This window comes from Cetorhinus maximus, chromosome 13 (genome assembly GCF_964194155.1).
Source record: "Cetorhinus maximus chromosome 13, sCetMax3.hap1.1, whole genome shotgun sequence".
Classification (NCBI taxonomy): Eukaryota; Metazoa; Chordata; class Chondrichthyes; order Lamniformes; family Cetorhinidae; genus Cetorhinus; species Cetorhinus maximus.
The window spans coordinates 12,603,089-12,618,818 of NC_135891.1; the positions used below are offsets into that span (position 1 = coordinate 12,603,089).

Sequence of the window (15,730 nt, forward strand, 5' to 3'; positions counted from 1 at the left end):
TGAATGAAAGCAGAGAATAAGAGACTTCTGTTAGGTGGAGAGCCTGGAGAAGCTGTGGTTGTTCTCCTGGGAGGTGTCAGCTGTGGCTCAGTCTATAGCACCCTCGCCTTTGAATCAGAAGGTTGTGGGTTCATGTCCCACTCCCGGAAACCAAGAACTGTGATTGTACTCAAAAGAGTTGCAATCTGTGACTGTTGATAACTCGAAAGAATTTTAAAGCAGAGAAGGCTAAGGGGACTTTAAGTAGAGGTGTTCAAAATCATGAATAGTTTTGATGGAGTTAGAAAAGAGAAACTGTTTCTAGTGACAATAGAGTCGATTTTGATTTAAGGCGATTAGCATAAGGACCAGAGGCAATAAGAGAAAACCCTATTTTTTTACACCGCGAACCAGAATGTGCTGCCTGAGAGGGTAGTGAAAGGAATAGTAACTTTCAAAAGGAATTTGGATAAATAGTTGAAGTGTAAAACTTTATAGGGCTATGGGGGAAAGAACAGAGCAGGAGAAGTAGTTGGATGAAGTCAATCAAAAATCTGGCACAGACATGATAGGGCTGAAGGTTCTCCCTCTGTGCTGCCTTGTTTTATAATATGTACTATCGTTTTTTTGTAAATAGGGGAAAGTTAACCTAAGAGTACAGCTGTGTTCTGTGAGTAATTGTAGTGTTTTTATTGCAGTGAGCCTCTTACTGAGAAAGAATGTGAATCCGGATCTGTGCAATGAAGATGGACTCACTGCATTACATCAGGTATGGAGCAGACTTCTGATTCACTTGTACTACCAGAAATAAATCATGCAGTCCAGTTGTAGAAACAGAGAACTTTAACAATTCCCTGTTGAATGCAGTCTCCATTAGGGAAAAGTATATAAACACTTTTTTACTCGTTGGTAACAGAATCTCTCACACAAGAAGCTTTAATCATCATAAAAGCCAAGTAAGCCCTCACTCCCAGTCTGTTCTAAGTTAGCTGTTCTCAGCCAGGCTGAAGATTAGTTCTATAGAACGTTAGCACTTTTATGACATCTTGCGTCCATATATATGCGCCTCCAGCATGATTGACTGCATACTGTTCAGGAGCAGTCAGCTGTAATACTCATGCTGGCAACCTGACTTAAATCAAGTAACCAGCATGGACCAGGGATTAAATTTGGGACCATGGTGCCTTGTATGGTTCAGTTACACACTACTTATACCAACTGAGATATCAGGGTAGCTGCTTTATTTAAATAGCTGGGCAAATTTAACATTTACATTTATGTTGGCTTAATAGCATGATAAATGCTGTTGGGAAGATCTATTTACTTATCATTTCCATAGCACCGTTCTCAACCTCAGGATGCCCCAAAGCGTTTTGTAGCTAATGAAGTACTTCTGATGTTTAGTCACTGCAGTAATGCAGAAAACATGGCGGATGCACAGTAAGATTTCATAAATTGCAATGAAATAAACGAGCAGATAACTTGTTTTTAGGTGTTGATTGAGAGATAAATGTTGGCCAGAACACTGGGAAGAACTTCCCTGCTCTTTTTTCAAAATAGTTGCCGTGTGATCTTTCACAACCGCCTGACTTTGGCTTAACGTCTCATCTGAGAGACAGCACCTTTGACAATGCAGCATACCCTCAGTACTAGATTGGAGCACCAGCCTGGAGTGGATCATGTGCTCAAGTCTCTGGAGTGGCAAGACTTTCTGGCTCAGAGGCGAGAGCAATGCCCACTGAAGCCCAGCTGACACTTAAGCTGTGAGTCTTTAGCTGTGAACAGTGTTGCTGATGGGTTAGGATGTCTTTGGCAGCTGAATGCAGGAAGGTGGGTTAATTCCACTGATACTGTGATCATGAGTGCATGCCTGTGCCAGGTATTGCCCCTGTGTAGCGGCACTACTCAGGTTTGCACCCATGATTCTGCACCCGTGCATGGTGAGTACCCAATGTGAGCTGTACCTTCGAGGGGAGGTCGGGGGAAACAAAATATCCTGCCAAGAGGGAGTAAAATCATCAGGTGAGTCTCGTCCTCTTTCCCATTTCTGGTTCTAAAGGAATTGACAGCTTCGTTGGTGTCTTGCAAGCAAGGTGGAAAACTGACTGCCTTTGATTTATGCCTCCCTGTCCAATGTACATGATGATCAGTCATCGAGATCCAGTCCACGCTGCCAACCACTATCTCCATGGAGAGATCTTCGTGCTCCTCCCACTCTGGCCCCTTTGGGCACCCACGATTTTAATGCTGCTCGTCATCCCCAAATCGGATGGTTACCTAGTGACCAACCTCACGCCTCTGGTGCAGTGCAACCAATTAGGAGGAGATTGAGGGAGAATGCTTCTGCTGATTGACTAATAGGTGAAAAGGGGTGGGTGGAGGCAGTTTTGCAGCTTAAATGACAGTAAGGACCAGTTGGGCTGAATGGCCTGTACCAGTGCAATAACTCAATATAACTTAATGATGAGATGCATCCAGCAGCAACCCTCTCGCCGATTATTTTGCCTCTCTGATCAGAAAGAATTCCTCCCCCTTACCTGTGCAGCTGGGATCAGTAAGTTGCTGCAAACCCGTGGTCCAGGCCTACGTCTCCGACACACTCCGAAACGGAGCTCTGGAATGCCTGCAGGTTGCAGCAGCAGTGCTGAATCACCGTGCGCTTTAAAGGGAAAAGAGTCAAAAGAAAACCAGCAGATACTTGAATGATCTCAGAATAGCAGCAAAGATGAAAGCATTTCCCTTGCAGCTTGATCTTTTATTAGCTGATCTCTTCTTTTTTGATGTTCACCATTCGGCTTGTCAGATGACTCACTGCTAAACCTAACAGATGTGTTTGGCTGTAACTCTCAGAGCTCATGGACCCTGTCCTCACGATAGAAGCAGCCTCATTCCCTCTACTGGCACAAGCCATAACTAGCTATCTGGGATGAGATCCAAGGTCAAAGATAAAAGAATTGGGGACCAAATTTTTGCCTTGGTGTGGAGGCATGTTTCAGTGTGCGGAATGGCCACGCTTAAAATTTGGGGGGGGGAAGAAATCCAGTTTTCTCCAGTATTCCTGACCCTGCACCATTTTCCTCTGGCCTTTTTGTGGGTTGGGAATGCCCAGTGTGTAAGATACACACCTGCCCCCACTGAGGTCAGATTCCCCACTTAAATGAAGGACAAAAATCTTATCTCCTCCAGCACACCATTTTCATCTGGCGAAGCAGGGTTTTGGAGGCTCATTGTAAGCATGCCAGGTTTGAGAGTCCATGAGGAAGATGGAAAGCCTGCTGAGGGGTCTGGAACATTCTGAAAGGTAAATGTAAAGTCATTTCCCCACCTTCAAATGTCACTATTAGGTGCTGTATTGTAAAGTAGATATGTATTCAATGCGGTGATTCATCATAGCGGTCTGTCCTGAAAAGGTAAGTTGACCCTTACACGGACCAGCCTTGTGTGTTTGTTCACATACATTAAAGTGCTTTTCCAATGGAGAAAGCACCATAATGCAATGAAATTGTTACAAATGCCCTGTCAACCTGTGCTGTCATCTTTTCTACTCTGATTTAAATGGCTTTGGCTGATAGTAAAGAACCTGGTTTTGACACATGAAAAGAAACCTAACCACCTGCTCCCTTACATTGATTGACAGGCACTTTGCTTTGAAATTTAAATTGGCACCTTCTGTTCTTTCCTTCCCAGAGAGCAGTCTATCGTTTGGACAGATCTGGCCATTATCAATGTTTGGCTGAATTTCAAGTATCCACGGGTTTCAACACTGTAGGTGTTCCATTCACCTGAGAATAACAGATTTCCCCTTTGATAAAAGCAAAAAACTACGGATGCTGGAAATCCAAAACAAAAACAAAAATACCTGGAAAAACTCAGCAGGTCTGGCAGCATCTGCGGAGAGGAGCACGGTTAATGTTTCAAGTCCGAATGACCCTGCAACAGAACAGTTCTGTTCAAGGGTCATTCGGACTCGAAATGTTAACTGATTTCCCCTTTGATGTGGTTTCTAGTTTATTGACACAAGCTAATAGGATTATAAGTATTACAAAGTTTTTTCACATAGCGGAAGGCATTTTTCCAGCATCAGTGATATGAAAGCGTTTATTAGTTGGGAAGAGTTTTTTCTGCTAAGGAATATGATATATTTTCCATTGATATTGTATGAAATTTGAAGACTGTGCATGGTGGTGAGTGGCAATGATCAGGATATATATGAGCGCTGAGGTGGCATGGGTAATCTGAGGGGGCATGGAAGATATATGGGGGCATAGCGGTGGCATGGGTAATCTGAGGGGGCATGGAAGATACATGGGGGTACAGAGGTGGCATGGGTAGCATGGATGAACTGAGAGGGCATGGGCTGGCATGCGAGTGGGGTGGGGGAGTGAGGGAGCTTGAGGGGTGAGGTTTAAGGGGCTGTTAAACACTGTTGAGGGCTGGGATACGGTGTTGGAGAATCGAGGGCTGGTTAGAAGGCCCACCTCTGCACCAAGGCTCCTCATGCACCCCAGTGCGGCTCGGAGTCTTTACTGTGAGCCCAACTCCGTTGTGAAAAGACAACAATGGCATGTGAAGTCACAAGTGGGTTGGGTGTGCAGTTTGCAAGCTGCAAAAGTGCGCAGGTTGGGTTTTCCCTAGTCCAAAGGAAGATTAGGCCTTGGGTGTGCGGAAGACAGCAAAGCACATAAATCTATAAGACTTTAATAAGAAAAGTGATCTGATCTTTTAATTAGCTTATCATGCCAGAAGCCACCCATAAATTGATAAGCCTCTTCTAATATTACCATTGATCCAGCCACAGCCACATGTGGTCATAGTCTGGGCTAACTTGCTATTTTACTTTTTGAATGAACAACAACTTATATTTATAAAGCGCCTTTAATGTGATGAAACATCCCAGCATCACAGGAACATTGTAAAACAAAGTATGACACTGAGCCACATGAGATGTTAGGGCAGATGTGCAAAAGCTTGGTCAGAGAGGTAGGTTTTAAGAAGTGTTTTAAAGGAGGAAAGTGAGGCAAGAGAGGTGGAGAGATGGAGGGATGGAATTCCAGAGCTTGGAGCCTAGGTATCTGAAGGCACAGCCGCCAGTGGTGGAGTGATTAAAATCAGGGCTGCTCAAGATGCCAGACTTAAAGGTGCGCAGATAGCTCGGAGAGTTGTTGGGTTGGAGGAGATTACAGAGATGGGGAGGGGCGAGGCAATGGAGGAATTTGAAAAAAAGGATGAGAATTTTAAAATCAAGGCATTGCTTGAATGGGAGCCAATGTAGCTCAGCGACCACAGGGGTGATAGGGGAACAGGAGTAGGCCATTCAGCTCCCCCCGGTAGCATCATGTCATGACCTGTATCTCAATTCCATTGACCCGCTTTGGTTCCAAGCTCCTTAATATTCTTACTTAAGAGAAAATAGCTAGATTTTTGTTAAGTTGGAGAGAGAGAGAGAGGGAGCTCAACTCAGTCATGATTAAGAGCAGTGATCCACCCTGTAGGAGTATGACAGTGAGAGCCTGTGACCTGCCACTCTGGTTTGTGCCCCTTCACTTAACTAAATGCCATCGTGCACGCTGCTGTTAACAATGTCCTACAGAAGCTGGATCTGTCCAAGTGAGGTTTTAAACGCAGCCCAGCTTTTTTTGTTTGTGTTGATGGCCCTTGAGAATATCCCTATATCTCCATCTGCTACAACTTGGACGTTTTGTGATTTCATTTTTTTTTTCTTAATCAACACCCATCAAGCACAGTGAAATCGTGCAAATATATTTGTCGGTTAGTTTACAGTTAGCTCATTTAAGCTGCAAGTAAGTGGTTTTTAATTGGTTTTGCAGATTCTGGGTGCTTGAAACAGCTGGGTAAAGTCTTGAAACAGCTGGATATGTTGTTTTCCGATGCCCAGTGGCTGACAGAATTGAGTATTCGAGCAGCCTTGGCCCTTATCTTTCGGTTCACCACAGCAATGCAACCTAGGCCTTTGGGTCAGGTTATCAGCTGGAGATAGGTTGTCGACATTTATTTAAAAGATCCTCTATTTTTAAAATGAGTCTTTGCACAAGCTGGGAATTTGTTTGGGCCAACAAAGCCTTAATTTTAAAATTCTCATCCTTGTTTTCAAATCCCTTCCATGGCCTCGCCCCTCCCCTCCCTATCTCTCTAAGCTCCTCCAGCCCCACAACCCTCTGATATCTTTTCACTCCTCCAGTTCTGGCCTCTTGCGCATCCTTGGCTTTAATCACTCCACCATTGGCAGCTGTACTTTCAGCTACCTAGGTCCCAAGCTCTGGAATTCCCTCACTCAAACTCTCTGCCTCTCTCTGCTCCTTTTGGACTCTCCTTGGAACCTCTTTGACAAAGCGTTTGGTCATCTGCCCTAATATTTTCTTAAATGGCTCGTAATTTTTTTTATATAATGCTCCTGTGAAGTGCCTTGGATTATTTTTACTATAGGAAAGGTTCCATATTATGCAATTTGTTGTAATGGAGTTGGGTGTGGGTGGGGCCACCTGACGACAACTAGAAGGAGTTGTGTTATTAAATTGCTGAAGGACAGGCAGAATTCTAAACAAACATCATGTCCAAACATAACCATTCTTATTTCTAATTAACATTTCCACTTGAAGAAGCATTCCAAATTATTCCAAATGTCACCCAGATTTGTGATTTGTGTGACTGCTGCAATACTGTGCACTATTCCCTACTGATAGTTACATAAATTAATTAGATCTGCATGCATTAAAGAAAAATCGAACTCCCATATACCAAAATTTGAGTCCAAACATTAAACATCAAACCCTTGTACGCTAAAAATCAGACCTCTGTATATCAAAAAAATAGACTTCACCATATACTTTGGGGAGATAGCTGCATAGTGGTAATGTCGCTAGACTAGTAATCCAGAGGCCCAGGCTAATGCTCTGCGACACAGGTACAAATCCCACCATGGGAGCTGGTGGAATTTAAATTCAATAAATATGCCTGATAAACCTAATCTCTGTAATGGTGACCATGAAACTATCATCGATGTAGTAAAACCCATCTGGCTCACTAATGCCCTTTAGGGGAGGAAATCTGCCACCCTTACCTGGTCTGATCTATATGTGACTCCAGATCCACTCTTAACTGCCCTTTGAAAGGGCAAATATGGATGGGCAACAAATGCTGGCCACATCCCATGAAAGAATGAAGAATTAGACCGCTGCACATTAAGGAACAAACCTGTGTACGCTAAAATTCAGATCCCAGGGCACCAAAATTGTCCAGTTGATGCATTTCTTCCCCAGGACTGGCCTACTCTGTTTCACTATTATCTTCAGTTGCCACACTTGGTCTGCTCGACTTGAGTGCCTCTGTGATCCTCTCTATCTGAACCCCCCCACCCACCCACCCACCCACTCTGTAAAGTTGCTATTTCTTCTGCAGCTTGTTGTCACGTTTTGAATTTCCCGGGTTTTTTCTACACCCCCTCCCCCCACACCTTGCTACCTAATCTTGAGCTCATCCAAAATCCCACTGCCCGTATCTTAAGTCGCACCAAGTTTGGGTTCATCCATTAATCCCTGTGTTCATTGATCTACATTGGCTCCCGGTCCAGCAATGCCTCAATTTTAAAATTCTTGCCCTTGTTTTCAGATCCCTTCGTGATTTCACCCCCTATCTGCACTCATCCATTTCCGGCATGTCGCTCATTCCTAATTTTCATTTCTCCTCCGTTGGCAGCCGTGCCTTCAGCTGCCTAGGCCCAAAGCTCTGGAATTCCCTCCTTAAGCCTCTCTACCTCCCTCTCCTCCTTTAAGACCCTCCTTAAAACTGTATCTTTGACCGCCGTTCCTGACCCCTCCTTTTGTGGCTCGGTGTCAAATTTTGTTTCACAACTCTCTTATAAAGCGTTTTGGGAAGTTTTACCATGTTGTAGGCTGCCAAAGAGAGAGACTGTGGCCTGGATTTTCGCAGAGTCATGCAGACCATGGTGACCAACTCTCATGGAGAAAATTGTGGTAGACTCTGGCATGGGGATCCATTAGAGCCGGGTGGAGGTGGGGGGGGAATGCTGTGAGAGCTTGTGGTGGTGGTGGTGGTGGTGGTGGTGGTGGTGGTGGTGGTGGGGGGGGGGGGGGGGGGGGGGGGGGGGGGCGGGGTTGTGGAGGGAGGGTGTTGTCAGAGCTGTGAGAGGGTGCAAATGGGAGCAGAGCAGGTACTGCGCATGTGCGAGATTTTAAGGTCCGAACGACAGGATAAACAACAACCTGGGACAGTGGGTTCGACTAGGGGACAATCTGTAAAATAAGGGCTGGTTGCTTATCCTGGTGCCAGGGTCAAGGATGTCACAGAGCAGGATATTCTTCTGGGGGAAGGTGATCAGCCAAAGGTCGTGGTCCACGTTGGTACCAATGATTTAGGGAGGAAAGGAGATGAGGTCCAGAAAGCAGACTTTAGGGAGCTAGGAAGGAGATTGAAAAGCAGATCCTCCAGAGCAGTAATCTCAGGATTACTCCCAGTCCCACTTGCAAGCGAGTATAGAAATAGGAGAACTGAGCAAATAAACACGTGGCTGGAAAGCTGGCGTAGGAGGGAGGGCATCAGATTCCTGAGGCATTGAGACCGGCTCTGGGGAAGGTGGGACCTGTACATGCTGGACGGTCTACACCTGAACAGGACTGGGATGAATATCCTCACAGGGGGATTTCACAGAATCACAGCGCAGAAGAGGCCCTTCGGCCCATCGAGTCTGCACCGACACGTGAGAAACACCTGACCTACCTATCTAATCCCATTTACCAGCACTTGGCCCATAGCCTTGAATGTTATGACGTGCCAGTGCTTTTTGGCAGGGGGTTTAAACTAGATTGGCAGGGGGACGGAAACCTGATGGCAAATTCAGAACAGGGAATGGGGAGATGGAGAATTAGTGAGCGACTCTGAAAGACAGAAACAGCGCAGGAATTTGGCACTGTTAAAGGTATATATGTAAATGCAAGGAGCATATTAAATAAAGCCGATGAGTTGAGGGCACAGACCCAAGGCAGCATGATATCATTGCTATAATGCAAACTTGACTTAAGGAGGGGCAAAAATGGCAGCTCAACATCCCTGGATATAGAGTTTTCAGGCAGGATGGGGAGGGGGGCTAAAAAACGTGATGTAGCATTATTGGTTAAAGAATTAATTAGAGCAATGAGGAGAGATGATATACAAAATGAAGAATGAAATGAGGCCATATGGTTTGAGCTCAGAAATAAAAAAGGGGCAGCCACACTGCTAGGAGTGTACTATAGATCCTCAAATAGTGGAAGGGAGTTAGAAGAGCAAATATGTAGACAGATTTCTGAGTGCAAAAACAATAGGGCAGTAATCGTTGGGGACTTCAACTACCCTAATATCAATTGGGATACAAACAGTGTGAAGGGCACAGAGGGTGCAAAGTTCTTGAACTGCTTTCAGGAGAACTTTTTAGCCAACACGTAACAAGCCCAATGAGAGGGGGCGCAATTCTAGATTTATTCTTAGGAAATAAAGCTGGACAAATGGATGAAGTAGCAGTGAGGACTATTTTGGAAATAGTGACCTTAATGTAGTTAGATTTGATATCATTATGGAAAAGGACAAAGATAGAACAGGAGTAAAAGTTCTAAATTGGGGAAAGACAAATTTTATAAAGCTGAGAGGTGAGCTGGTGAGAGTGGACAAGAAACAGCTAACAGAAGGAAAAACAGTGTCAAATCAATGGGAGACATTCAAAGGCAAGATTCTTTGGGCACAGTGTAGACATGTCCCCACAAAGAAAAAGGGTGGTACAGCCAAGCCTAGAACCCCCTGGTTATCCTGAAGCAGACAGGCTAAGATAAATCAGAAAAAGAATGCTTATGACAGTCACAAAAGCCTTAATACTGTAGAAAGTCTAGAGGAGAATAGAAAGTACAGGGATGAAGTAAAAAAGGAAATTAGGAAAGCAAAGAGAGGATACAAAAAATATTGGCAGGTAAAATCAAAGAAAATACTAAGATGTTTTACCAGTACATTAAGAGCAAGAGAATAACTAAGGAAAAGGTAGGGCCTATCAGAGATGTATATGGTAACATGGGCAGTGTTTTCAGTGAGTACTTTGTCTCTATCTTCACTAAGGAGAGGGATGATGCAGACATTCTAGTTAAAGAGGAGTGTGAAATAGTAGATATAATAAGCATAGTGAGAGAGGAAGCACTGGAGGGACTGGCATCCTTGAAAGTGGATAAATCACAAGGGCCAAATGGATTGTATCCCAGGCTGTTGAAGGAAGCCAGGGAGGAAATAACAGATGCTCTGAGGATCATTTTCCAATCCTCACTAGATACAGGCAAGGTCCCAGAGGATTGGAGGTCCGTGAACGTTGTACCATTATTTAAAAAGGTTGTGAGGGATAGGCCAGGAAATTGTAGGCTAGTCAGTCTGACTTCAGTGGTGGGCAAATTAATGGAAACAATTCTGAGAGACAGGATAAACTGTCACTCAGAAAGGCACAGGTTGATCAGGGACAGTCAGCATGGTTTTTTTTTTAGGAGAAGATCGTGTCTTACTAACCTCATAGAATTTTTTGAGGAAGTAATAAAGGAGGATTGATGAGGGTAGTGTAGTGGATGTTGTCTACATGGATTTCAGTAAGGCATTTGACAAGGTCCCACGTGGCAGACTGGCCAGGAAAGTGGGATCTCATGGGACACAGGGGAAGGTGGCAGGTTGGATCCAAAATTGGCTCAGTGACAGGAAACAAAGGGTAGTGATCGATGGATGTTTTTGCGAATGGAAAACAGTTTCTAGTGGTGTTCCACAGGGCTCAGTGTTGGGACGCTTGCTGTTTGTTGTATATATATTAATCTTTTAGGCTTAAATGTGGGACGCATGATTGGGAAATTTTCAGGTGACACAAAATTTGGCTGTGTAGCTGACAGTGAAGAGGATAACTGTTGTCTCCAGAATGATATCAATGGTTTGGTTGAGTGGGCAGAGAAGTGGCAAACGGAATTCGATACGGAAATATGTGAGTTAATGCATTTGGGGAGGGAAAACAAAGCAAGGGAATACTCAATAAATGGGAAGTTATTGAGAGGAGTTGAGGAAGTGAGAGACCTTGGAGTGCATGTCCACAGGTCCTTGAAGTTGGCAGGACAGGTGGACAAGGTGGTCAAGAAAGCTTATGGAATGCTTTCCTTTATTGGGCGAGGTATTGAATATAAAAGCAGGGAACTGTATAAAATGCTGGTTAAGCCACAGCTGGAATTGTGCGTACAGTTCTGGTCACCACATTACAGGAAGGACATAATTGCTCTGGAGAGAGTGCAGAGGAGATTTACAAGAATGTTGCCAGGGTTTGAAAATTGCAGCTATGAGGAGAGATTGGATAGGCTGAGGTTGTTTTCCTTAGAACAGAGGAGGCTAAAGGGTGACCTCATTGAGGTGTACAAAATTATGAGGGGCCTAGATAGGGTAAACAGGAAAGACTATGTTCCCCTAGTTAAGGGGTCAATTACCAGGGGGCATAGATTTAAGGTGATTGGTAAAAGGATTAGAGGGGACATGAGGAAAAACTTATTCACCCAGGAGGTGGTGAGCATGTGGAATTCACTGTCTAAGTTGGTGGTTCAGGCTGAAATGCTCAACTCAGCATTTAAAGGTACCTGGATCTGCATCTGAAGTACTGTAACCTGCAAGGCTATGTATGGACCAGGTGCTGGAAAGTGGGACTAAAATGAATTGCTAGTTCCTTTTTTCTCATTTTGGCTGGTGCAGACACAATGGGCTGAATGGCCTCTTTCTGCACCATAAATTTTCTATGATTCTATGGTTCCAGGGGCAGGAGTAGGCTATTCAGCCCGTAAAGCCTGCTCTGCCATTCAGACAGATCATGGCTGATCATCTATCTCTTAGCCATTTTTCCTCACTATCCCCATACCCCTTGATGTCATTAGCATCCAGAAATCTATTGATTTCTGTTTTGAACATGCTCAATGATTGAGCTTCCACAACCCTCTGGGGTAGAGAATCCAAAGATTCACCATTCACTGTGAAGAAATTCCTCTTCATCTCAGTCTTAAATGGCCTGCCCCTTATTCTGATACTGTCCCCCCTGGTTCTAGTCTCACCAGCCAGGGGAAACATCCTAACTACATCTACCCTGTCACGCCCTGAAAGAACTCTGTAAGTTTCAATGCGATCACCTCTCATTCTTCGAAACTCTAGAGAATGCAGGCCCAGTCTCCTCAATCTCCTCATATCCCAATCCCGCCATCCCAGGAATTAATCTGGTGAACCTCAGTTGCACTCCCTCAATGGCAAGTACATCCTTCCTTAGATAAGGAGGCCAAACTGTACACCATACTCCAGATGTGGTCTCACCAAGGGTCTATACATTTGCAGCAAGACATCTTTACTCCTGTACTCAAATTCCTTTGCGATGAAGGTCAACATACCATTTGCTTTCCTAATTGCTCACTGCATCTAAATGACTCATTTAGTGACTCATGACTCAGGTCCCTTTGGACATCAACACTTCCCAATCTCTCACCATTTAAGAAATACTCTCCCTTTCTGTTTGTTCTGCCAAAGTGGATAACTTCACACTTATTCACGTTATATTTCATCTGCCATGTTCTAGCCCACTCACTTAGCCTGTCTAAATCTCCTTACAACTTACATTCCCACTTAGTTTTGTGTTATCAGCAAATTTGGAAATATTACATTTGGCCTCCGCATCCAAATCATTTATGTAGATTGCGAATAGCTGTGGTCCAAGCACTGACCCATGTGGTACCCCACTGGTAACGCCGTGCCATTCGGAGAACCGCTCGTTTATTCCTGCTCTCTTTTTTTCTGCCTGTTAACCAATTCTCAATCAATAGCAGTATATTACTCCCATGTGCTCTAATTTTGTTCGCTAACCTCCTGTGATGGAGGATCCTTTCAAACTGACTCAGTGCAGGAAACCTCAGAGGGAGCAGCGGAGAGAATCCGCACAGGTGCTACGCCCCCTTTTTATGGCATGAGCTGCCATATTCTGGTAAGTAAAGAGTGCGAATGTCCAAAAGCTTCTTTGAAAAGCTGTGGAGAGAAGCTAAGTGTGTAAGTGGAGGTAGGGGGCGGGGAGGGGTGAGTGGGTAGAGTGGGTGAGGTAAAGGGGTAAGGTGGGTAAGGGGATAGGGTGGGTAAGATAAGTGAGCAAGGGGGTAGGGTAGCTGGGTAGGGTGGTGAGGTTGGGTCAGGTCAGATCAGGGTAGGGGAAGAGGTAGCGTCAGATCGGGTTGGGTGGAGTCAGCTGGTCAATGTGGGGGGAGTTGAGTGTTGAGGTCGGGTCAGAGGAGGCGGGGTTCATTGGGGAGTCAGATGGTGAAGTCAGGTCAGATCAGGGGGGAGTCGTTGCAGATACAGGGTTTGGGGGTTGGGGGTGGGGGTCGCGGGGAGTTGTGGGGTATGTCCGGTTCCCAACTATCAGGAGATCAGAAGGTCTGGGCCCTTATATTGAAGGCTGTAATAGATATTTAGATCTTTATTTTATTTCATCTCAACGTGGCTCCTGAAGACGGTCTGCCCATGGTGGATACTGTGTGAGTTGGCATGGAGAGTGTAAGGACAAAGGATGGTTGGTTGTTTGGCATGGGTGATATGGGGGTATGAAGGACGATTGGGGGGGTGGGTGGGAGGCATGAGTTTGCATGAGTTGGTATGGATGGGGCATGGAGAGCAGATAGGTTGGGGGGGGGTAAAGGGGTGTGAGGGGATGAGGGCTAGAGGGCCTAAAACATAGCAAACAACTAGGCCAAAGTTTCAGAGAACAGAAGTGGGCCTTCTAAACAGCCTGCCTTGGCACTCGACAGCCCCTGTGGCCTCCTCTGATCTGTGTCCGGGGGCAGCAGGCCTGACTCCATCCTGCACCTGTGCCCCACTCCTCCCCCACTGGAACGAAGATCCAGGCATTCTTCAGGCATTTGGAGGATGTATTTAGGGGATTTTCTCCCAAGGTAGGTGTGGCAAGCCAGGAAATTTCCTGACTCACGCTACCCACCTCAGGAGCGGTAATACGGGCCTAAATCAATTAGACTGGACTATTTTCCAATATTTTCACCACCTGTTGGGCTCAACCGTTCCTGCATCAGGCATAGACTAGGAATCGGCATTTTATTGTGCTATGGAAAAGCAAAGTACAGTAGATGCGGAAAATCTGAAATAAAAAGAAAAAATGCTGCAAATACTCAGCAGGTCAGACAGCTTTTGTATGGAGAGAAACAGAATTAATAGCCTGAATTTTTAGGATAGCCCCCGCCATCCAAAGAGTTGGCAGGGAACACATCCCTGCTGACTTAGGCTGCCCCTCAGCCGTTTTACACTCAAATGAGCGGAGATTAGCAGTAGGCGGGACTTCCGCGCCTCACTCGGGACGATGCCCTGCCTTGGAGACCTGTCGGCCAATCTGGTTCGCCGGCAGCTCTCCAGTCCCTGCAACAACAGCGCTGCAGTGGCCGGAAGAGGAACTGCACAAATCTGCCCGAGTCTTACGAACCAGAGACCCAGGTGAGTGTCAGGGGTCCCTGGGCGGGTAGGGTAGAGAGGACCTGAGGGGGGGATGATTGGGGTCTTGGGAGATAGGTGGGTTGGGGAGGAAGGTCCGGAGGTTTCCGGGTCTTAAAGGGAGGGCGCCCGCAGACAGAAGGGGGCTTCTGATGGAGGCCCCACCCCACCCGCCTTAGATCCAACTTGCCTTATTTTCAGTCTTCCCCCAAGGAGCTTCAATCCGCCTGCCAGTCTGAAAATTGAGGCTGGGCAGTAAACAGTCCTTGAGACGGTTGCATTTGTAAGAATCTTCAGCCAGAAGTGCCAGGTGGACCCATATTGTCCTCCTCCGGAGGTCCCCAGCATCACAGGTGCTAGACTTCAGCCAATTCAATTCACTCCACATGATATCAAAAAACAGCTGAAGGCACTGGATACTGCAAAGGCTACGGTCCCTGACAATTTTCTGGCAATAGTACTAAAGACTTGTGCTCCAGAACTTGCCGTGCCCCTAGCCAAGCTGTTCCTACAATACTAGTATTGTAGCAAGTGCAACTACAATACTGGCAACTACCTGGCAATGTGGAAAATTGCCCAGGTATGTCCTGCACACAAAAAGCAGGACAAATTCAACCTGGTCAATTAATGCCCCATCAGTCTATTCTCGATCATCAGTAAAATGATGGAAGGGGTCATCAACTGTGCTGTCAAGTGACGCTTGCTTAGCAATAACCTGTTCACTGATGCTCAGTTTGGGTTTCCTCCAGGGCCACTCAGCTCGTGACGTCATTACAGCCTTGGTTCAAACATGGACAAAAGAGCTGAACTTCAGAAGTGAGGTGAGATTGACTGCCTTTGACAGCAAGGCAGCATTTGACCTAGTGTGGCATCAAGGAGCCCAAGCAAAACTGGAGCCAATGGGAATCAGGGGGAAAACTCTCTGCTGGTTGGAGTCATACTTAGCACAAAGGAAGATGGCTGAGGTTGTTGGAGGTCAATCATTTCACTTCCAGGGCATCACTGCAGGAGTTCCTCAGGGTAGTGTCCTTGGCCCAACCATCTTCAGCTGCTTCATTAATGACCTTCCTTCCATCATAAGGTCAGAAATGGGGATATTTGTTCATGATTGTACAATATTCAACACCATTTGCAACTTCTCAGATACTGATCTAGTCCATGTCCAAATGCAGCAAGACCTGGACAATATCCAGGCTTGGGCTGACAAGTGGCAGGTAACATT

At 45.6% G+C, this 15,730-nt stretch overlaps 1 protein-coding gene across 4 annotated transcripts in view; it reads left to right on the forward strand.

Annotated features, from left to right (window-relative positions):
* Positions 1 to 15,730, forward strand: part of ppp1r16b (protein phosphatase 1, regulatory subunit 16B) — a 163,498-nt gene that overhangs the window by 95,856 nt on the left and 51,912 nt on the right. For all 4 annotated transcript variants that reach the window (XM_078554960.1, XM_078554959.1, XM_078554961.1 and 1 more), the window contains one exon: positions 678 to 748. In XM_078554960.1, coding sequence (XP_078411086.1) covers positions 678 to 748 — 71 coding nt within the window. The remainder of the gene's footprint in view (positions 1 to 677; positions 749 to 15,730) is intronic.